Source organism: Elaeis guineensis, chromosome 3 (assembly GCF_000442705.2).
Source record: "Elaeis guineensis isolate ETL-2024a chromosome 3, EG11, whole genome shotgun sequence".
NCBI lineage: Eukaryota > Viridiplantae > Streptophyta > Magnoliopsida > Arecales > Arecaceae > Elaeis > Elaeis guineensis.
The window spans coordinates 84,957,294-84,980,747 of NC_025995.2; the positions used below are offsets into that span (position 1 = coordinate 84,957,294).

Sequence of the window (23,454 nt, forward strand, 5' to 3'; positions counted from 1 at the left end):
GATTGTTGAAAAAGAGACATCCAATGGAGTATCTCCTGTGATGGAAAAATCTGCAATGCCTAGTTTTTGTCCGATTTTGATGCATTAAATGCTTCCTAAATCCTCTCCAACGACTCTTAACGGCTATTAAATCTTCTCCACTATTGATTGAAGGTATAAAGACATTCAAAAGGAAGAAAAATCAAGAAAAAAATTTAACCCAAAGAAAATTGCTGGTTCAAACTAAAGAAGCATCGATTTCAAGCTCAACCACCTCTCAAAAGCTCTTTCAAGTCTCCATTATTTCTGAGAGGACTCTCAAAAGCTTCTTCCATTCTTAGTAAAGTATTTTTATTATTTTATTATGCTCATTTGGGGAGCTAACTTGTGCTTAATACTGTAAAATATACTCTTCTTGTTTTGCTACTTTTCTTTTGAGTTTTGAGGGGTTTCAAAATTTGGAGAAGTTGATCCGAACCTTGAATCGAAGTATATTGAATTAGCTTGTATCCAAAAAAATAAGTGTCTAGCTTGGGATAGCTAGAATCGGTAGTATCTGACGTTGTAATTATTTTGAGAATGATTAGTAGATTGAAATTTTCAAATAGAAGCTTGGGGAGTGGAGGTGCAAGATTGATACCAAACCACTATAAATCTTCTTGTTTATGATGTGATTGATCTTTTTTATTACTTTAATTTCTTATTTATTTGTGAAAGCATTAAGCAAATCCTTACTATTATCTTTGGACATCACAATACACATTCATAGCATATTTTATGTGAATCACTCGTCACTTAAATTTTTTAATAACCCAATTCACACCCCCCCTCCCCCCTCTTTTGAGTTACATAGCTAAGCAACATAATGTCTATTCCTTTCGTGCATCTCTAATGGGCCTTTTGCTTGGTTAGGGCCAGAATTCAAGTAAACCAAGGAGACAAGTAACAAAGGCTTATCATAATCGAGAAATTCTTTATGCACCGCACGTGGTGCAAAAAATCGCGCATGTGTACAATGATTCGCTCATGCATGGGCCCGAAGATTGGCGGAAAAAAAAAATTATTTTTGCCGGCCCTATATGAGAGCGAATCATCATGCACAGTATGCAATGCGGTGCACGAAGAATTACTCTATCATAATTTTATTCTAGAAATTCTATATTCTCAATCAAATCTCTATTATTTTTTTCACATTACGGTGGCTTTTTGTTTCTCACGTGCACAGCACGTGCCTGTATCTCAAATCCGAGCCGATTTGGGTTGGACTCAGCTTGAACCGGAGCAGAGAGCAGCCCACATTGATCGATTTAAGCCGAAATTGACGGTAGATCCATCTTCCCGTATTCAGTAATTTCTATACGGACGCCCATAAAATCACAGGACCGCTTCACCTGAACGGCCTTTTATCATAAAAAACACGGGTTTTCCAGAGTTTTCTGAAACGAAGCATCCAGAAACCTTCCTCGCCCCATCGTCCACCGTTATATTCGCCCTCCCGAGCCCCTCTTCCTTCGCTCCTCTCGCATTCCTTTCGGGACTTCTATCGAACATTTGGCCGTCGTCTCTTTTTCTCCCTTTGTTCTCCGCGAAACTGTGGTTCTCTTCTCGATCTCATGGCGAAGATTGGCGAGGGAGACAAGCGGTGGATCGTGGAGGACCGGCCGGACGGCACCAACGTCCACAACTGGCACTGGGCGGAGCGGGACTGCCTCGAGTGGTCGCGCTCCCTCCTCTCGTCCCTCCTCTCCAACCTCACCATCCTCGACGGCGAGGGCGGCCTCGCCATGCGCACCAAGACCCTCGACCGCCTCGACGGCGAGGCCTACGTCAACGTCCGCAAGGGCAAGGTTATCCCCGGCTATGAGCTTTCCCTCTCCCTCTCCTGGGAGGGCGAGGCCCGGGATTCCGCCGGCGGCCCTCCGCTCCTCCAGGTCTCCGGTTCCCTCGAGGTCCCCTACCTCGCCGACGAGAACGCTGACGAGGACCCCGAGGTCAAGATTACCGTCCGCGACGACGAGGGCCCAGTCGGCGCCCGGATCAAGGACGCCTTTATCACCAAGGGCAAGCCGCTGGTGCTCGAGAAGATCCGCGCTTTCGTCCAGGCCATGGCGAAGGGCGGGCCGGCCAAGGACGAGCTCGAGGTGAAGAAGCCGCTGTCGGCTGCCGGGAACTCCGCGTCTCCAGCGCCGGCGGCGGAAGGAAAGGCTGCGCCGGAGGCCCCTGGGGCAGGGAATGCAGCGGCGGCGAAGAAGGAGAAGGTGAAAGAGGGCTTCAAGACGATAACTTTGACCGAGAAGTTCAATTGTAGGGCGAGGGATCTGTACGAGATCTTGATGGACGAGAACCGGTGGAAGGGGTTCACTCAGAGCAATGCGAGGATCAGCAAGGAGGTTGGAGGTCAGTTCAGTCTCTTCGATGGGTCGATCACCGGGGTGAATGAGGAATTGCAGGACGGGAAGCTTATTGTTCAGAAATGGAGGTTTGCGAGCTGGCCCGAAGGGATCTATTCAACGGTATGCGCATAATCTTTGTCGGTTCTGTCTAATGGCTTCTTCAATTGATGATTGGAAATTGTGGTTTTTGATACGTATCTGTTTCTGGAATGCAGGTGCGGCTGATATTTGATGAGCCGGAGCCAGGTGTCACGATCGTAAAACTGAGGCAGACTGATGTGCCAGAGGAAGATAAGTAAGTTTCTTTTTCTTTTTCTTTTTCTTTTGAACAAGAATTTAAACTAAGATATATGAACCATTGATGTAATTCTATTATATCTTTGTTTGTTTGAATCTAATGGCTGGATATTTTTGCAGGTATGGCAATGCTACAGTGGTGGAGAACACAGAGAGGGGATGGAGAGAACTCATCTTTCGCAAGATACGAGCAATCTTTGGTTTTGGAATCTGAAATTCTGGCAAGACTTTTGTTTTCCTTTTCTACGCGTCAAGCATCATCAGTGTCTTTACATGCCGTATGCTTTTTTATAGTAGGAAATGCATGAACTTCTAAATATAGTGTTATCACTGTTCAGCTTGCAATTGCTGCTGGTAACTTTGAGGTTGTGTTCCACTGGTTCGTCATAATGTCCATGTAACGTTAACTTGATAAACAAATTCAACGCTTTAAAATTGTATCACTTTTCTCCCATTTTCTTTTTAATAGTGTTTGTGACTTAATTTATGATGAGTCATAATTCTTAATTCTCACAAGGAGGGAAAGAATGGAAGTCTGTTGTTTCATGTTATGGATTCATCTATTGTGCCCTTTTTTCCTTGCTCCCTTGCTTATTATGTCTTTATGGTAGTGTTCCCTCTTCTTATGTTCAATTCTTTTTCCTTTCTGCAAAAAGGTTGAAAATTTATTCTTTGCTAATCTCAGGATGTTTCTTTATACGTTTTAGCTAACCAACTATTTGAAGGCCCACTATGTTAGTAGGTAAAATTTATCATGGCTGCGATGCTGAGGAAATGACTTGGATCTTTTTAGTGAAATTGGTAATTCTTGACCATTTGGAATATGGAACTAAACCAGATTTTTTAAGAGAAGTAGCCTGCTTTTGTAATCAAATTGAGAAAAAAAAATTATTAATGCCATTGTCGAGGCCTATTCATCTTTGCCAATATACAGAATTTTGGAATTTATCAACTCTAGCAACCTCACCCTAACATTCTAAAACTTGTGCTAGAGTGCTTAAAACTGTTAGTTCAACGCTCATCTTCAAGCCCTTCAAAGTTAAGTATAATAGAGTTAAAGCATTCAAACTTTAATGAAATCGTTTTCCCATTGGAAAGAATTATAACACTGGCTTGGGAAGAACACTGAGCATATAATGATTTTCATTTAGATGGTGAAAGTTGTGAAGTTTATTTGTTAGCTATGATGTCTCTCGTCATGCAAATAAATGTAGGCAAACTAAAAGGAGCAAAATCCATTTTTCCACATACACTTAGTTAGTCTTTCTTTTTATAATATTTTAGAGGGAGACTACACGAGGTGCGTCAAGCAAGACAGAAGGTGGTGTGAGATGTCACATTGTTTGAGGAACCTTTTTTGGAATAAAGAATCATCGCCAAGCGCATTTTTTCTGTTCTAGTTTCTTATCTAAGATTTGTATCATTTGATGATGCCATATGAATTACCAGAAACATATGAAGCATATAGCTAACCCAATAATCAAAGTTCAATAGGCAGACTAGAGGAAGCTACCATAACACAAAAAGTCATCTTTCCGAAGAGATTTGATTTGGAGCTACCATAAATCCAAGGTCAATATTGAAATCATTTTAGGATTCGTTTGGTTCATAGGAAGTGGAGGGGGGAAGAGGCAGTTTCTAGGAAGCGGAGAGGGGGCCTCTTGTTTGGTTGGAGTTTTAAGAGAAGAGAGAGTGAAAAAATCTCTTCTCATAGGAAGATATTTTTCACATTTCGTAGGAAGTAGAAACCCATAGGGGAGGTAGGTTTGGCACTTTCCATGGGATGAAAATTAATAATATTTTTTTCTTTTCAAAATATCCTTTTGAGATCCATAGCTAAGATTTTATAAAATATCAATAGATGGTTACGATGAAATATTAAATAGTGATATAATATTATATTAATATTATCTTAATATTTGTATAAATATAATATAATATTAATATTAATATTATAATATTTATTATATTTTAATATTATTTTAATATTAACATTAATAAAATATTTTTATTAATATTAAATATAATATTATATTTATATAAATATATATTTATATCTATATCAATAAATTTATTATATTAAAATATTAATATTATACTAATATAATATTAATATATATTAGTATTATATTAATACAATAAATTATTATGGTCTAATGTTATATTATAATATATTAATATTATATTTATATTATATTTATATTAATTTAAATATAATATTAATATATTGTATAAAATTTAGGAGTAAAAAGATATAAGTCTTATATCTGCTAATGGTATAATAGGCATTTTATACAGTTTTTTCAAAAAATGGATGCTCAACCAAATATAACCTATTCTGTGATAAGTCGTTTTCTCATGGTTAATCAAACATGTCAAAATTATATTTTCAGGAAATAACTTCTCAGGAAGTAACTTTCTGAAAAGAAAAGTTCTTCCTGCGAACCAAACAAGTCCTTAGAGGTTTTCCCTTATGATATCTATGTCAATAGACAATTTAAATACCTTGGTCCATGTCAAATAGCATTAATCGGAAACACTTCTTTTTATATGATACTTGAGGTCTCATCATATGGATATGTAAAATATAGGATTTCCATCCTAGTAGGAAAAGGATAGAAATAGATACTCAATTTGAAGTGTGTAAACAAAATTCTATGCTCAATGTAGTAAATACATATAGAATTTTGTGGAAATCCATGTTTGATGAAAGTCATATGTACCACTAGTAGGGGATGCATACTACAAATGGGGTCAAAAAAAAGTCAAAATAAGTGATCGTTTTTAGCCCTCATGAAAACAAAAATTATTCATAAACCTCTTTCATCCTCATGCCACATAGATAGTAGTTGTGAGTTAAGAAAAGCTAATAGGGAGCACTTCCTAGCTAGCTAATCTATTATAAACAATCAGTGCAATAAATGGGGTCAAAAAGCAAAAACAAGTGATTTAGCTTTAGCCCTTGTATAAGGAAAACTGAGTTTTCAACCTTTTTCACACTCATGCCACATCAATAGTGATTATGAGTTTTTTTTTTTTTTTTTTAAAATCTAACAGGGTAGCATTCTCCTAGCTAGTTAATACATCATGAACAATCAATTCCTATATCCTCATCATCCCAGTAAAGCTTTACCAGATTCGAGACATTGAATACTAGTAGGACTACAGATGGGTCAGACTCAAGTTAGATCCATCTACCCATGCCCGAATTGATAGGACAGATCATTTTCAGATTTAGGTTTATATCCATCAAGATGAGTAAGCTCCAAATTCGAATTCAAACCTGATTGTTAGTTGGATTCTAGTATTTTGGGTTCAGTTCAGCATGCTACAGGAAGTGAATGATTGGCTTTGAAAAAGAAAAATCAAATCACTTTTGGAAGAGGTTTAAGTTTTTGTTTATGTTTGATTTGATTGAAATCTCAAATCAAATTTAAGTGTTAGCCAGGACTTAAGAATTGAAATGGCAATGATTGACAGCTAAGGAGAGCATGTGTGGGGGGAAAAAAAGCAAAAAGTTCAAACATGGAGAAAAGGAATCAACACAAGTGGCGAAGCTAATCCTCTTTATACTAACATTTATATATAATACATTCTATATACACACAGACACATGTATATGTATGTATATGCGTATATATATGTATATGTATATGTATGTATTTATGTTTTTGGATTTTTAGACTTAAATATAGCTATATCTGAGTCCAACCTGATAAGAAGTCAGATTGTGTATATGGATTCCAACTTTGACATAATAATGTCATCGGAAATATAAATTGATTATGTACCCAATCATTATAAAAAAATCAGGTTGAGCTATCTAGTTTTTTGGTGCCATTTACATTGCTTAATACTAGGTGGAGTCAGAGTCTAGGATCATTCCGACTTGGAAATGTTTGTGATCCAGTCAACTAGTGGATGATTCTGACTCAAGAGAAGAAGTACCTGAGGCATGTGATCATGAATTCTTGGTGATTACCTCAAGATGGACTTGATGACTAATTCATATTCATGTTTGTGTCCCATGGAGATTGGCAGATCACATTCATGACTATCAAACCTTGTCCCAATTGGGTTTGACCCTTGAAAATCACATCTGTTGGAAGGTGGGATGAAGTCTTGCTGTTTATCATTTTGAGTGAGTTAATACAATTAGGGAAGAAATATGAAAATATAATTTATAATGCTTACAACTGTTTGGTGCGGTTGTCCTGTACCCTGCAAGAGTAAATTTTTGTTTTTAGTAACACCATCCCATGTCTTCATGCTTGATTCTGTTGATATCTGTGCCATGATATATTCTGAATGAGAGTAAGCTGGTTAAAGGAGGTCCTTTGTGATCCATGGAACTCTTTGATTGATTATGGTCTGGTTGCTTTTAGGGTTGGTTGACAATCAATTGTGAGGGCTTCATATTATTGTAATGTATTTTGATCCAAATTAGTGATGCGTAAAATTGCCAAGGTGGTTGATGGAAATTTTCAATGACAGTTGTGCTTAACGTATTCAAGTGTTGTTGTATCTTGTGCTATTATATTAATCATTTTATATTTCATTGACACAGGTTTTGAAAGCAAAACTCATTTAAACTGATTAAAATCAAGTTATCAAACTTTGTAGTTGGCTTCTTTTTGAAGTAGATGGCAATTATTGTATAGTTTAGTGTAGCCTTGTTAACATTTTGTTGGACACGCTTGTATCAAGTCAATTTCCTGACAGATTATCAACAAGCTTCTTAAGTTGGTCTTGTTCCTGCAATTCTCCTATTTCTAACCCTAAGCTTCCTGATTTTCACTTAACATCCACCTCATCCTAGTAATTCATTCAATGTTGCTGTTTTTATGTTCCATGTGTTTGGAGGGTTTCTAACCATCGATCTAAAAACATAGGCTAGAGAATATAAATTATTTATCTAATGATGTAGGATGTACTTCCATTGATCACAGTGCTAATCTTATCTACATTTATACCATTCTAAGTCCTTTTTGGTGTCTAACTGTGCTATTAACTCATCATCTGTCTTCAGCAATAAAATTTGCAGTTGTACGTGTGAATATAGGCTGTCAATATCATCTATGACAACAAGATTCTTAGTCTTTACACATTGATCTTAGTCTTTACTGGACTTCTTAGGCTTGGATCATCAAACTTCTTACATATTGATCTTAGTCTTAACTGGGATTAACGGTGGATGCGATTGCTTGGATATGGCATTGTAGGCTTCTTTTACCTTGGTGGGCCCTTGTAAGCCTTCAATTGGAGTATTGGGTATAAGATTCGTAGATTTCTTGCTACATTTATGTTGACAGGCCATTGGTTACCACGTTGTTCATGAACTTGGCCATATACCCCATTCTCTACCTAGTAGTTTTGGTCGGATGGACCTTTATATCATTCTCCAGTGGTTGAAATATCAAGGATGGACATAAGGAAAGTTAAACATGGCATAGGTATTCTATTAATTTGAGAAAAGCTAGAGTACTCTTGCTCCTTATCTCTAAATCAATGGCTTTGCTATGCTCTCTTGGTTTATCTAAGGAGATTCTTTTGTTTCTTTCCTGTGAAAGAGAAGTAAATTGCACTTGACCATGCTAGCACGTGATCAGAGAGGCCAATCGAGCTGTTAGGAAGATGTTCTAGTCTCAGATTTTTTTTGAAGAACCAACTCAATAAATAATCTAGTAGACATGTTAGCTGTGCTGTTACACCCTACCCTCAGCATTATTCAGCACGTGATTCCTTGAGTTTCTGACTGCTATAATTTTTTGTATTATCTTGGTTCTTTGCAACATCCTATATCTGTATTTAAGACAGTATGAGCAATCTGTGGAATTTGATCTTTCCTATATTTTCAAGCCACTTCTCTGGCAAGAATTCAAATTTGGCCTTTGCACTTTGCAATTTGTTAATCCCCCATTCCCCCCCTCCCCTCCTCCTTATTTTTGTTGGGCGTGTAAAGAATATTTGACATCTTTATTTAACCTACAACTGGAGCCTGTTCGACCTGTTACCTTTTTTGCTCCTCTGTTTTTTTTTTTTTTTCCTTCGGTATCTTATTTGACTTTGTTCTGGGCACAGCGAAGGGAGGAAAGGTCCAAATGATAAGCCAAAAGTACAAAGAATTGAGGATGCGCCACCAAAACTGGACGCACAATATATAGCCGATGGAGAGGAAATGTGCGAACGCGAGGGCATCGCCTGGTGTTAGATATGTCATTACTTTTGAACTGGATCTTCTGTTCAACTTAATGCGATAATATTATGGTCAAGCTGATTCTCTCCTGAATGTTAGGCTGCTTACGCTACGGCGGATATGAAAAGCTATTTTTGAAAGTAAGTTTAGTTTCCCCGGTTGCTTCAATTCTGGGCGTTGCATCGTGTTGCATATGCTGTACTTTTGAATTGGATCCTTCCGTTTGACTTCTTGGGGAGAATGTTATGGACAAGCCGATTCTGTCTACTTCCCTTGTGGTGGATACGAGACTTTATTTTTCCAGCTGTTTTCTTATCTGTTATCAGCACCTAAGCAGGAAAGTCGAGGAGTTTCGCTTTCCGGAGACTCATCTCTGCTTGCTTTTTGTTGCCAAGACTAGAACTAAAAAGGGTTGCCAAATCCAAAAGTCGACCGCGTAGGAATTGGATCCGCGTCCCAGCTCCAGAACTCATGTAGTAGCATTGGGACGCTGCAGATCTTGGAGTGGCTATAATGTGTTTCTTGGCTTGCGTATGCGGGTAAACTTAAGGTTTATTTTTTTATGAGAAATTAAGGTTTATTCATCGTCGCAATCAGTTCGATAAATAAATTAAGGCTTATTTGTCGAACTGAGTGCAACGATGAACTTGTTTCCTTCTTTGCCCCCACCGAGACGGTTCTTCAGTTCTTCCGAAACCAAGTAGCTGATTGCCGAAATAGGTAAGAAGAGGTTGGCGTGTATCATCTGCTACCTTGGTTATAGGTATAAAAGTGATACACGGACTACCGGGGAACAAAATTTAGGCACATTAGAGGCCAATACTCATTTTGAAAACTTGAAAATTAGAGGATGAGCCTTGATCTGCTGCAAGCTGGATCTGATATCTTAGGACCATATGGAAGAGGAAGCAAATAAAGTGGAACGAGACCGTTGCAGGATGACACTTTCAGCACGACAAAAGATGAAGGAAGCTTTGACGAAATTAAGCACAATTTGGCTTGGCAACTGGTTTGAAGCAAAAGTAGTTGATAACCGGTAATAACGGGATGTGCAGTAAAATAGCACGTTAGTTTGCTTTTAAAGGGAAAAAAAAAAAAATTAGAGGAAAATTTTGGAAACCATAAGTCATGATGCATATTTAGTCTAACTGCTGACCTCCCGATATACTCTCTTGTTTCAAGCGTCCATTCCAACGTGCTAAATGTATTTTTGTTGAGGCTGGCACAAGAGTTTAACTAGGAAGTTGACTCCATAATCAAAGTGCCAGATATGCAGAATAGGACTGTAACATGACTGAAATCAAATCCCACAATCATGCCGTCACCAATAGGATTTGCAAATATGCATGAAAGTATCTTGCACGCACAGACCACGCAACATCCTATCGCAAATGTACTTCAAACTCATCTTTCGGTAACATATTTTTCAAGCATTTGTAGCCAAGCCCTAACATTCGTGGGAGGCTTGCACATGCTCTCCATGGCTCTATAGACTGTATAGCAGGATGATCAACGTACAAAGAAGATACCACATGATGACCAAAACAACATGAGAGTACGGCACAATTACATGGGGATCAAAAGTCTGTTGTTTCACAACATCGCCCTGGTAATTGAAAAATTGCTTTCGAGATGGCAGAGCAAGTCTTTGGTACTGACCTCATGATCATTCCCTTAGGTTACCTAATAGACCTAGATATGTACTCTGGATGCAAGGAAAGTACCATACTGAGCAATACCTGGATTCAAATCTCTCTTGCAAAAAGTTATCATGAAAGTAACAAGAGTACAGAAAAGCTGCGGGAGATTACATTCTTCACACCAACCATTCATATCAAGCAAACTTGCGGACAAAAATTCAGGCCTGCCTTAATTTACCATCAGCAAAACATCTATCTTGAGAAAAGTGTTGTTCAAACAGTGTTATTCAGCCCTGATTATCATCAAACAAAAGAACAGGAAAAAACTGAGCTGCGCATTAACCTCAGTAGAATAAATTTGCTAGAGATGAGATTAAATGGTGGAACGCCAGATAAATTGTAGCAATCCTTGTCATTCTATGGTCACTGCCTAGCCACATAGTTTCTTGCAGAACATTTTTCTCCAACTTATGGCATATCAATGACCAAGTTCTTCATCCGAAGTGGAAACTAATTTTTCTTAAGGGCCATCAGGATGAGTTTTGCAAGATGCATTTCCTGATCTCAAAAAACGCATTTATGCCATACATGCCAAAAAGAAACATACTAACCAACCTCTTTCACTAGGAAAAATGGGTCTCCTACATATCGCACCAAAGATCCAATGTTCACTAAATGTTTCAACAATTGCACAAATCAATTAGATATGATTCTTTTTTTTTTCTTCCATGAAATTAACTGGCTTAGAGCTTCAGAATTGCATGATAAATATTTTGGTGGTCCATGATCCATGCAACTCCACTCTCAACTGCATTTACAGATAACAGGTTTATTCACATGATTCATACATTGTGAAACATCATGAAAAGGCCATTAAGAAAAAAAGACGGAATGCTAATGATTGGAAGATGGAGAAAGGATGGGATGTCGTGATTTTAGTTGTTAGCTGGTTGGTTTGGCTGGGCACATGCTAGAGGCTTCACCAACAAGCAGCAGCACTCTTTAACGTGTTCTGGACAGCATCATTTTTCTCATGATGGATTTGACTAGAATGGCCCCGAAGAAGAAGAGGAAGACTTTTATCAGTTCTTCGATATTTTGGACTCTGTAACTGGCTTGACCATGTTTTTTTTTTTTTTTTCCGAGTCTTGCGTCGTGTTCTTGTTTTGGGGCTTCCTAACTCTTTCTAAAAAATGAAAAAGAAGAAGAAATGAGTCATTGAGCATAAAAACTAATGAGGCTAATCTAAACTATTGGTAGAGTGAATCAAATGCAGATGTAAAATGAAACATCTGAACGAGATCTAAAGAGAAGATATGCACATATAGCAAATAAGATTCAGAGAGAAGACCTTTTGGGTTGAATAGATTCAACGGACAGGTTAAAATCGAATCTACATCTCAAATAACCTTCAGATTTGGATCCCACATGCTAGATTTTGTATGTTGAAGGTTTAACACAATACACAAAGAAGCATTTTCGTGCCGGCTTTTTTCTTTTTAAATTTCTTTTTCAATTAGATGAGAAGAATTTAACTCATCAACACCAGTCCCAAACACGGTTAAAAGGATGGAGGGTTGACATTAGGTTGATAGAGGGTTGCAAAGAGGTCAACACCTAGGACTGCCTAGGCAATTTGACAACCTTTGGCAAGGGCTGCAAAAGATGGACGGACATTAGGTAGGAGACTCACTACAAAATGGCTAGAAAGGAGCAATGACTAATTGCATATTTTCATAACAAAAAAAAAAAAAATCATGTTAACATGTGGAAAAGCAAGAAAATCACAAACTTCTCGAAATCTACTTAGAGAATGACTTCGTAATTCTACAGTTTATCTTCAGCTTTCTCCTTTAACTATCTACATTCTTGCAACTAAACCAAAATCATTTAAATAATTTCAACTTTGATATTTTCACAATTTCTAGATGAATATATGTATTAAAAATATGAATGTTTAAAGAAAATCCTGTATGTGCACTGAAATTCACATTCTTCTTTCCAACAAACCATAGTTCTGACCATTATGAACCAGATCACCAAAGATATGACTTAATAGGTTTTCTAGACTCAGGAATTCTTTTATTTTGGACAATACAGAGACACTCATGTTTCGAATAAGATTAATAGATGCCATGTGGTGGGGGGTAACTTCTAGGGTTGGAACGGTGCATGAAGAATACCACAAAGCAAGGCAGATAAACTACGGGTGCGTTTAGTTAGTCATTAAAAAAGTACTTTTTTTGCTTTTTGATTTTTAAAAAGCAAAAATAAAAAAGCAATGTTTGGTAACACCATGAAAAGCAAAAATCAAAATAATTGCTTTATATGCAAAGCAAAAAATTTTTGCTTTTCAAAACTTGCTTTTGTGCTTTTTTTGCTTCCGCACATCTAAAATGCCAAACCATAAAGTAAAGAGTCCAAATCCTTCTCCCTCGTCGAGCTCATCACCTCCCCACTCTCTTCTTCCTCCCTTTCTGAGCCCTTCTCTCTTGTCGAGCTGTTCACCTGCCATCCCCAAACGTTGCTTTTTGCTTTATAGCAACGTAGTTACCAAATATACTTTTTATTTTTTTGCTTTTACTTAATAGCAAAAATAAAAAAAAATAAAAAGTACTTTTTAAAAATCAAAAATCAAAAAATGTAACCAAACACACCCTAAATGATAAAACAAAAGCACAAATTCCTATGCATCCATGTCTCATGACAACATCTAGATTTCTTTTTATTTTAATAGAAGCACCCTAGAAGTGAAAAACCCATGTGCTCTACGCATTATAAAGTTGGAAACCAACCACCTTTTTGTGCTAAAGAGGAAATTGTTTCAGAAGAAAGTACTCTCGATAAGAGAACTACAAAATTGTTGGTAAAGGTTTTGCCCTGGAGGATATGAAGATGGACAAACCACAAAAGGGCGTGTTGATCAGAGAACAGCAATTTCAGAAAACAAGTAGCATGTAACAGCAAATTTGTCCAATTTATTCTTCCTAGTGAAAGCAAAAGATCCATATCCCTCCAAAATCTAGGACAGTTTCTATAAGGGTGGAAAACTATTGACTACATTCTGCTAGTCAAATGTGAGGATGATGATCATAATGAAGTAATGAACAACACCTAGCCAAGATATTTAACGGAAACAAAAATGTTATAATTTATTGTATAAACTGATATTTATTCCCTCCCAAAGCACAATGTATAAGTCATGATTTTGAATATATTGAAGAACACTCTTAAACTTTTGGTTTCTCAACTAAATTTCTTCAAGTGTTTCCTCCATGTCAAAGAAATTTAGACCTTACACAAGAAGGTCGAAATTACCGAGCTGCCAAAGCAACCAAGAAGTTGGAGTTTGAGCTACATGTCAGCAAAACCATGAAAAAGGACAAGCTAGAGAATCTAAATATTTGTAAGGTAATATATTCCAAATTAGCATTGAGTTGGCCCCGTTCAATGGCTGCCATTACTCATACTAGCTTATGGGAGTTTATTTCATAATTTCTTGATCTTTAGTTGGATATAACTCCTATGATGAAACTATTACAAGTCTTTTTATGCCTTTTGTTTTTATGAAAAATTAAGATTAATTATCTTTATATTAAGGTATATATTTAATAAAAAATTTTCCATTATAATTGGTTTCATTAAAGCATGGAATTATAATTCAGGTCAAAAGTTTAGGGCATTTTTTGGTGACATCAGTATCTTTCTCAATCATGTTTATAGTTTCCACTGTTAATGTTATGGTCATCATATTTTCATGCAACCCTCCTATTGTATGATGCATTATCACCCAACTAATTAAGATGGGGTTATAGATTTCAGCAAATGAAAAATGGTTGGTTGCCAAAATAATGCAGGATTAGGTTTCTCTCTGTGCAATCAAATCCTAGTTGACAAAACAGTCCAAATACTCAAACATTTGGATGAATGGCTACATCATATTGGCCGGTCATAACTGACCAAAAGGTCTTATGTTGATGCAACTAAAGTTTTTGAGGTGCGAATGGCATCAGCAACATTTATACCAAATCACCTTGTGCTTCTTGACATATGGTCATGGGCAAGGGACTACATCGCAATGCATCATGACCACAATATGTTTCTGAATGTCCAACATATGAACATTGAGGGAATTTGACACCCACAAAGAACTAGGAGTGTAAAAAGTTCTGATTAAACCATCTAAACAATCCAACCCGATCCGAACCGAACCAAATATGGTGGTTTGGCAGTTCAATTGATTCGGTTCGGTTGAATAAAATAGAAAAACCGATATTTCGGTTTGGTTATTGGTTTATTGATTTATGTGATCCGCTGAAACCGAACCGAACCGACAAACCGAAATTAAAATATCGTCATTTTATATATTTATATATACACCTATATTACATGCTTCATATATTTATATATACACTTATATTACATGTATATTCAAAGTTGAGCTATATACTTTGTATGAATTAAGAATCTAAAATGTTGATTTGACCATATTTCAATCCAACTTAGATCAAATTTGACTTGATTATGGATCATAATAAAGGAACAAAAAATCGAAATCAAGTCGACCAATCCGCTTAAACCGTTCAAATATATGGGAAAGCTACATGAACAAACCGAACCGATACAAAACCGAACCAAAGAAACCGATTGTGTTTAGTCAAATATTTGATTTTAGGAACGTCTTGTTCTGAAATGTCGGTTCGGTTTTAAAAAAATCACTTAAAATCGTACCGACCGAACTGTTTTCAGCCCTACAAAGAACGAACTTACCAAGGCCTAAATTTAAGGAGGGATTAACGCAATACATGAGGGGAGTTATGATTAATGAGGAGTCATGGATGCTGACACATACTCTGATCTCCAATGGCAACATGTGATGAGCCTTCTTCATCCGATGCATGACTATTAAGAGTCCCATGCACCTCCCAATTGGTTGATGAATGAAGCCATGAATAACTTGACTACCACCCAAAGTTAAGCTTTTCTCGCAGAATTCATCGAACTCACTATTGCAGTAATGCTACTGAATATGTACGAGGACTTAGGCCCACTTTCCAACAACCACCATCCCCCCATGGGAAATAATAATAATAATAATAATAATAATAAAAGAGAGCCTAAAAGTTTGACATGCTAGCATGAGTTAAGGCCCTATCTTTGTCATTTAATAAATCAACAGACTACATGTTGGAGAAAAGATAGGAAGGAAGAAATAAAGATAGAGAAGACTACATATTTATTTTTTTTTAATTTTTCAAAAATTCAAAAAAAGTACAATAATGAGGAAGTCGGCAACGGAATTGCCGACTTCGGCCAATAAAATCAAAATAAAAAAAGGGGCCAAAGCCTCTGGTTTGATCAAACAGAGGCCACCACCTTGGCAATGCCTCCGACAGTCTCGGCAGCTCTCTGAGGCCATTTCTTCCTCTCCTTTTCCTTCCCTCTCCTTCTTTCTCTCTCTTTCCTTCTCCCCCCCTTTGTTGTGTCGGATCAGGACAAGGCCCATCGCCTCGACAGCAGCAGTGATGACCTCACCGGCCCTCCGAAGGCCGTTTCTCCCTCTTCCTTTCCTTCCCTCTCTCTTTTTTCCTCTCTTTCCTTCTCCCTTCCCCGATTTTTCATTGGTGTCTTGTTTTGAAAACCGAAACTATCCCAATCCACCACCAGCACAATTCGGCATACCCCAAACCGGACGGTTCAAGATGGCACGGCCTTCCTTGATTCTATTCTAGGGCTAGAAATGGGCCTGGTTGGGCTAGACCACACCCCTACTCGAGCCCCATCCGAAATATTTTTTTGGGGCTTCGAGCCAAGCTTAAGCCCGAAAATTTTTTTAAAAATTCAGACCCGAGCCCAGTTGGCACCCAAGCTCGAGCCCGACCGAATTGGGCCAGCCCAAATTACTTTAAAGAAGATCACCAAATACATCTCTAAAAGAAAAGTGCTGGAATTCTCTAAACGAATTGCACTACCGAATCACGGTTCGCGATGACAAACCACAAAGCATACTATGGTACAAACAATCAAGAAGTCCTTTTTGAATTTTTTTTATATTTAAACTGGAGTTCCATGAGATCTGAAAGAAAGAATGAATGAAAGAAAATTATAACACAGTAATGATGCTGGAGGATTATGGGTTCGTGGAGATCTAAGGATGGAAAGAAATGTAGGTGGATTTTTTTTTTTTTTTGAGCTTTAGCCTTTAAAACATTGAGAATGTTGGTGGATATGGCCATTGCCAACCCCATCTGCCCCATATTATTCATCACCGCGAGTCCCATCCCACCTCGCGCAAAAATGAAATAAAGGGTATCCAAAAATCCATCATCTTCGCCACCTACCATATCGTGTGATCCTCCCTGATCGCCGGCCATCTCCTCTCCTCCTTTGTCTCCTTAGCCATGGCCGGGAGTGCCACCGCCACCTCCTCGATCAGGAAAGATCCTTTGATCTCACCCTCCTCCATGTCTAGACTCTTGGATCTGACCTTGAAGGCTATGTAGATCGAGACAGCCATCAGAGCAACGAGCAGGTCGAGAAGGTAGCCGCGAAGATGTGGGACACCGCATCATCGTGGTCGCCAGTGAGGTCATAGGCGAGGAGATAGACCGCAATGACCACAACCGTCGTATTTATCACCCCAAAGTACTTGGTCTCGATCTCATCCTCCACCATTGCCGCACCGACAAGGGACTCACGGAGGAAGAACATCGACGATGCAGACAGCGACAGGGATAACGGTGAGCATGAGGAAGGCAGTCGGATTGTTGCCGAAGAGGGTTGATAAGAGGTCGGTGAAGATGGCGGTGCTCAGACCCTTAGCCCTTCAAGATCCCCAACACTGACCCTCGATTCTGACGAGAAAAGAGATTTTAACCACCCTGATATTCGAACAGGCACAGACTAATTAACATGCTAAATTAACAAGGGAAGAGGGATTTTAATCGCCCTGATGGAAAGAGAGATTTTTATTTGGACTCATGAATCATGACTCATCCTAAATGGCTAAAGCCCACTTGAGTAGGAATCAGGCTCGGGCCGAATATTCGAGCTATTGATCGGGCTAGAATTCGAGCCCGGACCGAGCCGAAGGTATACCCAAGCCTGGCCAGAAATACAAACAAGCCCTATAATTAGGTCTAAGCCCGGTTTAAACTATTTCGGACCTAGCCCAAAGTCCAACCAAAAGTCGGGCCCAAGCCCAATTCCAACCCTACTTGAATCTCATTGTATACATAGTATGTTGACATGTTGAACTCTAACATAAATAGGCAAATGAAACAAGAATCGAAACTAAATTCAGTGTCTCTCTTCACCAATATCCACACACAAAAAGCTCACTTTTCCAGAAGAGAAGCATTTAAAAATTTAAGTATGCAGTATAAGTGCTTTAGGTGCAAAGATGGAAAAGTGCTTTCGGTGCAAAGATGCATTAAGGTTGCACACATGGCTTCTTCAATATAAAACTGAGGGTTGGTCCTGCTAGCTAGTTCTATGAAGGAAAATAATAAAGATGAATATGTTCATTGTAATGCTGGTAAACTCCTTGCTTTAAGAAGTTATGTTGGATTATCAACCTTAAGAAGGCCAAGATTTAGAACATTTTTAAGGGTAGGTAACGTATGGTAACAAAATCACAACAAAAAATAATTGATGGGTATGCATGGATCACCTTCCCTCCAAAACACTTGTGGGTGAACTTAATTTTAACGAGTGCAAAGAAAAATTTTACTGTTGAGTATTGAGCTTAATAACAATGAGCAAAGTCATTTGTAACAAGCTCTCCTGATAGATAGGATTAATTGATGAGAGGCTGTAAGATGTCCTCTGTTTGTTTCTTTTATGCATATTTTGCTGGGATCCATCTTCACTCTACAACAGGTGTGGCATGCATGATGCATCATATAAAAAAACTAAGATAAACATTGCAGGCAGTAAGGCCTTGATCAACTAATCAACATGAATATTGTGTACAATCACAAAATGGTGGGATTTTCAGATAAAGCAACACTTGCAGTAGGTATGTTCATGTCATGTATGTTGGTTAAGGTCAAGCTACATGATGCAGAAGAAGGAAAGATATCCAATATAAGTTTAAAAAGAAGTCCATTTCTTATGGCATGAACTTCAGAGATTATTTAATGTACAGTGGCATTCAAGTCAACGAGCATGCTGAAGTTATTATCAGTGACCAAGATTAACGAGGTTCCTACATCATACTTGAAAGATCTTCTTTATTAATATGACATCAGTATTTAGGGTAACAGAGAGCATATTGGAAGCTTATTAAGTTTTAGTTACTTTTGCAGTGGAATCAGCAAAATTATAAGACATTAGTCAGCATCCAATTTAGTTCATAACTTGGAATGTATGAGATGTGCAGTTTGATATTTGATCCGGCATAACATAAATTTTTCGATAAATAAAATATCCTGAAATATGTCTTCGAGTCATCAGTCCTTTGGCTTGAATAACTATGTTAACTACATAATCTATAATTATTTCTGCATAAGCTGGAGTTCAACCAAAATCAGCAAGCAGACTGAACCCACCTAAGCCTTGGCATCTGCACAAAAAAATTATGCACATAGATATACTAGGAGGAATGCACATGAGAAATCAAAGAAGGCAGATGCCATCAATAACTAAAAGAATTGTATATCTTTTAAGCAAAGGATACAAGCCTAGGAAGGGGAACTCTTCACAATATCCACACATTAAAAAGCCAAGAAATCAAGAACCCTCACAACTACAGGACATATACACCAATATATTGAAATCCAAAGGTTGATGTAACAAAACTTACCTATAAATCAAGATGATGCAATACCTCCGTGGTATGAACAGAATCAACAGATAAGCATCTATAAAAGACGGGGGGAGATCAAGTTAAATCCTTATACAGAACATGGTTGATGGAAAAAAGAATATGTAAAGAGCAGAGAAAAAGAAAAGGCATTGTAAGATAATAAGTCATCACTTACCTTCATCTAGATACATGAAGCAAACAATACAGCCACCAGCCAAAATGGTCAGCACACTTAAATTGCCAAGTCATACAACAAGCACAAATGGCAGATCAGTGCTTTTCCACCATTTCTTCTGCAGCACCCTGATTTTACTTGCTAGGGGAAAGACGGCTATAATATTCAGTGAAGTCTAAACGGAATAGGAGGAACTTTAAATCAACATGTTGCTGCATAGGCAACTGAGAAATAAAAGCATCAAGAGATGCTGAGTACTCTTTCGCAATTGTGTCCAAGTCTTCACCCATCATCCGGAAGAACTCTCTGGCAAGCTGTATCATGGCTTTTCTACCCCCATCAACCCATGAACTTGGCTCCTTTGATTTTGACCTTGATTTGCCCCTTCCTCTGTGAATTCAATATATAAATTCATTTATATCAGCATAAATAATTAGGAAAGGAATGAAGAAGGATTATACAAAGTAGAATCTACCTGAGTTGCAACTCATTTATTCGTTCAAACCATCTGTCATGATGACTTCGGAAACGCAGTATGAGGTCAAATAGCGTGAAGAGAGTTTTAATAATGTCTCGAGATCTCTCCCCAAGAAGCGACTTCTCCATAATTGAATTAAGATACTTATCATGTGCTGCTAGAAGATCATCCAAATCTTTTGCGGCATCCATTTCCTCTGAAAATTGTGCCCATGAAACCTCAAGGACCTCAAACATTATGTAGTACTGAAAATTGGTGACAAAATGATTCATTTCATTCCAGAGAACTTGGCACCTTCGCAGCATGGAGACAAATTGCATTTTGACTGCACCTTCTTTAGCAAAAGAACAGGAAATTATGCAATTGGGTTTCATTGTCTTCCACACCCCAATCAAAGCATGCTCGACCCGTTTAAGCTTCCACAGATAATTGAAAATTTTGAGGTACCTCTTCATGACAGATGCCGTAAACACTGTGTCCAATGGCACTCTTGCATCGTATTCCAATGAGAACACATCCCATCCTCTATCCCCATCCCCATGATCCATCATCTTGACTTTCAGCCGGTCAAGGATATCACGATCATCATATTGTGCATTGGATGCCCGGATTGCAGTCTCAAGAAGCCCTGCTAATTGGAATGAGCTGATGGTGTTGGCTGGCTCCGACAGCTCTGGGCCTACAATATCCATCAAGTACTGGACAAAATCACCCTGCCCAAGAAGCAAGTACCTTTTGATTGCGAGGCAATGATCCTTGAATCGGTACCGATGGTGGATTACATCCATTAAGTGCTGATCAATCCGCTTTGCTGCGTCAACCACAAGAGCTTCCAATGCATCAGTCTCACCATAACCCAGCCCACCTCTCCTTGTGGTGGTACCAACATGGGCCACCGCCTTGGCAGCAGCATCAGCCCACCCATTATCCTCACAACAAACTCGAAGGAAATTAATTGATTTTCCAGTCCTCAGAATTCTCTGTGCCAATGTTGGAGAAATGAAAGAAGGGAGCATCACAGACTGGATCTGGTAACCTTCTCGCCATAAAGACTCAGCCTTCACCGGCTGGCTCAGAATGAAGAACTCAGCAAAGACATCCTCCAACTCCCCTTCCAACACCCAGCTCCGGACCATCTCAAACAGCGGCGAGCACACCCTCCGGAGGAGCCGACCCATGAACTCCTGGACCAGTGGATCCCCATGCTGGGCTTGCCCATGGATTGCTCCAGCCATTGCCCCACCTCTCAAACTCCTGCACATATCAACCAGAACCGCCATCAGCCGCATCCTAACCATCGGTTCAGCCAGCCACACTGCGAGCCTCCTCAAGGAAAGGTAGTTCCCTGGCACTCCTGAATCACTGCCGGCCGTCGGGATCGGGTTCAGAGACTGGGACTCAAGCACGGCCAAGAGCTTGTAGTAGTCCGAGAGCTCATCCTGGAGGGCGGAGCAGAAGGCTTGGCCGATGGTCCCGACCTTTTCGGCCGGGAACTGACTCATGCTCTCAGTTATGTACCCCCTAACCTTTCTGAATAGCCATCCGAGCTCACATAGCCTCCTGACCATCGTCCTCGTGGACCTCGGCAGCTTGAGAGATTCTGGCAGATCGTAGCTGTCCGATGCCTTGTCGAACCTCACATACCGCCCGTCGATCCCCTGGCAGGCGTAGAGGACGTCCCTGACGAGGGCCGACTCCGAGACCTCGGTCTCCTCCATGACCAGATCCGCGTACTCCCGGAGAGCGATCTCGCGGATGTTCTCCGGATCCTTGGAAACAAGGAGGACGCCACCAGAGGGCGCTAGGGTTTTCTTGGCGGGGCGGGCGGGGTGGGGATCGAGGGGAAGGGTGGGGAGGCCACCGACGGAGGGGGCGCGGAGGAGCGGCTCGGCGCGGCGGCGGTCGTCGGAGAGGGACTTGAGGAGGTAGAGGAGGGCCCAGCGATTGCGGACGGAGCCGGGGCCTGAGCGGGCGGCGAGCTTGGAGTGGAGGTCGGCGAAGGCGAGGGCGTCGGCGGATCTTCCGGAGACGGCGAGCTGGCGCTTGATGGATTCAGCCATTGCGGGCTCGTCGGGGGAGAGGGAGGGGGACATGCGGCTGGAAAGGAGGCGGTGGGCGTAGCGGAGGGCGTGGGGGACGTCAGCGGAGGGGTCCCCAGAGGGGGAGGGGGAGCGGGAGGAAAGGAGGCGGACAACGAGCTCCTTGACGAGATCGAGGGTCTTGGGGTCGTCCATGGCCGCCGGCGACGGGGATCCAAGCCCTAGGGTTTCAGGGACAGGGGTTTGGCCCGTCTGGATTTTTTTTTTTTTTTTTTTGTTCTGTTTTTCTGTTATTGGTGGGGTTTTTTCTCTTTATCTGGGCGCGGAATGGAACCTTTTTGAAAAGAGGGGTTTATGGGCTTTAACGTAACGGCCGTCAAGTTGATACAAACGGGGTTATAATTTTCCATCAGAAAGAGGTACATCACGGGGTTAGGACGGTTTGAAAAAATTAGGGGTGCCGTTGGTTGACCCGGCAAAAAACCGACACAAGCCTACCTATGTGGGCCCAGGGCTTCTCTGTTAAAGTGGGTATGGGTCAATGTTTTTTCATTGTACTTTGAAAAGACAAGGCCTGGGACAGGTTTCTGCCGGCTTGGCCGTAAGGGTAAAGCTCTATTTGAGGGAGAGTAGTTTAGATCAAGTTGGGTGATGACCTTGGATAGAATATTTTCTGAATTTTTTTTTATAGCAGTTGTAATAAGTCGGTAATTAATGCAAGGGTTGGATCTGATCTGGTAATACGTTAGGTTAGGTCTTTTGATTATTCAATATTGAGCCCTACAAAATATTATAGATTATGGCCAAGGGAAGTTATTTTAATTCGTGGATATTGGCTCGTGAATGGTTATAGATTGTCTCAAGTGGAGCAGGGCCACCTCGTCGGGGATTGGCTCCAAACCCGCGAGCTTCAAAGCTACTCACATTTCTTACCAAAAAAAAAAAAAAGGCTACTCACAGTCATAAGAGAACAAACAGTATATTTGATTAGATGGCGTCCTATGCAGCTGATTATATGAGATTTATCATCTAAGATTCTAGCTTACCCAAACCAGGACAGTTTCATAATCTCTTGTATGCAAGCTCTACCGGCCGTGTTTACTCTAGGTTGTACAAGTTTGCTGCAAAAAACAGTATGGGTTGAGGGGTTCTGATCAAATTTCAAGCTAAGTCAAGCTGAATAGTCAAAGTTTTATATGTGATTATCCTAACTCAAGTCAACTCAATTAAACTCGACCTATAATCCAATCTATTGCCATTTCTTACCAAGGAGAGTGTTAGAGCAGCTACCCCAAGTTGTGGATATCAGAAAATAACAAGGATCAGATCATAAAGGTCCTTGAAGGCCAGCAACCAAGCAAAACAAAAACAGTCTTCAGAATTTCAGCAGAATTTTTTTCTGCAATTTGAATACCTTTTTCATCAGATCTGAAATCCATCTTTTGGGA

General features: G+C 39.6%; 2 protein-coding genes across 5 annotated transcripts; one reads left to right on the forward strand and one right to left on the reverse strand.

The window, feature by feature from the left end:
* Nucleotides 1-1,423: 1,423 nt before the first annotated feature.
* LOC105041894 (uncharacterized) lies at nucleotides 1,424-9,033 on the forward strand. 2 transcript variants are annotated; one of them, XM_010918961.4, is made up of 4 exons: nucleotides 1,424-2,492; nucleotides 2,588-2,667; nucleotides 2,790-2,890; nucleotides 8,751-9,033. In XM_010918961.4, the coding sequence occupies exons 1-3, from the start codon at nucleotides 1,593-1,595 to the stop codon at nucleotides 2,881-2,883; spliced, it is 1,074 nt and encodes a 357-aa protein (XP_010917263.1). In that variant the 5' UTR covers nucleotides 1,424-1,592; the 3' UTR covers nucleotides 2,884-2,890; nucleotides 8,751-9,033. The 2 variants fall into 2 exon arrangements, with proteins under 2 accessions (XP_010917263.1, XP_010917262.1); XM_010918960.4 differs by lacking the exon at nucleotides 8,751-9,033 and having other exon boundaries at nucleotides 2,790-3,135.
* Nucleotides 9,034-11,296: 2,263 nt separating this feature from the next.
* Nucleotides 11,297-22,298, reverse strand: LOC105041893 (gamma-tubulin complex component 3). Of its 3 annotated transcripts, none has more exons than XM_010918958.4 (4): nucleotides 19,965-22,298; nucleotides 19,490-19,879; nucleotides 19,312-19,369; nucleotides 11,297-11,691 (listed from the first exon to the last, which is right to left on the reverse strand). In XM_010918958.4, exons 1-2 carry the CDS (start codon nucleotides 22,199-22,201, stop codon nucleotides 19,624-19,626), a joined length of 2,493 nt encoding a protein of 830 aa, XP_010917260.1. In that variant the 5' UTR covers nucleotides 22,202-22,298; the 3' UTR covers nucleotides 11,297-11,691; nucleotides 19,312-19,369; nucleotides 19,490-19,623. The 3 variants fall into 3 exon arrangements, with proteins under 3 accessions (XP_010917260.1, XP_010917261.1, XP_010917258.1); XM_010918959.2 differs by lacking the exon at nucleotides 11,297-11,691 and adding an exon at nucleotides 18,865-19,071; XM_010918956.2 differs by lacking the exon at nucleotides 11,297-11,691 and having other exon boundaries at nucleotides 19,125-19,369.
* Between the last annotated feature and the right edge of the window lie 1,156 nt (nucleotides 22,299-23,454).

Bases quoted from the DNA above. Each gene is read 5' to 3' on its own strand.
- LOC105041894 (XM_010918961.4), top strand. From the start codon at position 1,593: ATGGCGAAGATTGGCGAGGGAGACAAGCGGTGGATCGTGGAGGACCGG. The intron at 2,493-2,587 runs GTATGCGCATAA...TCTGGAATGCAG, and splicing joins CCGAAGGGATCTATTCAACG to GTGCGGCTGATATTTGATGA. The intron at 2,668-2,789 runs GTAAGTTTCTTT...ATATTTTTGCAG, and splicing joins GATGTGCCAGAGGAAGATAA to GTATGGCAATGCTACAGTGG.
- LOC105041893 (XM_010918958.4), bottom strand. From the start codon at position 22,201: ATGGACGACCCCAAGACCCTCGATCTCGTCAAGGAGCTCGTTGTCCGC. The intron at 19,880-19,964 runs GTAGATTCTACT...TTGAATTCACAG, and splicing joins ATAAATGAGTTGCAACTCAG to AGGAAGGGGCAAATCAAGGT.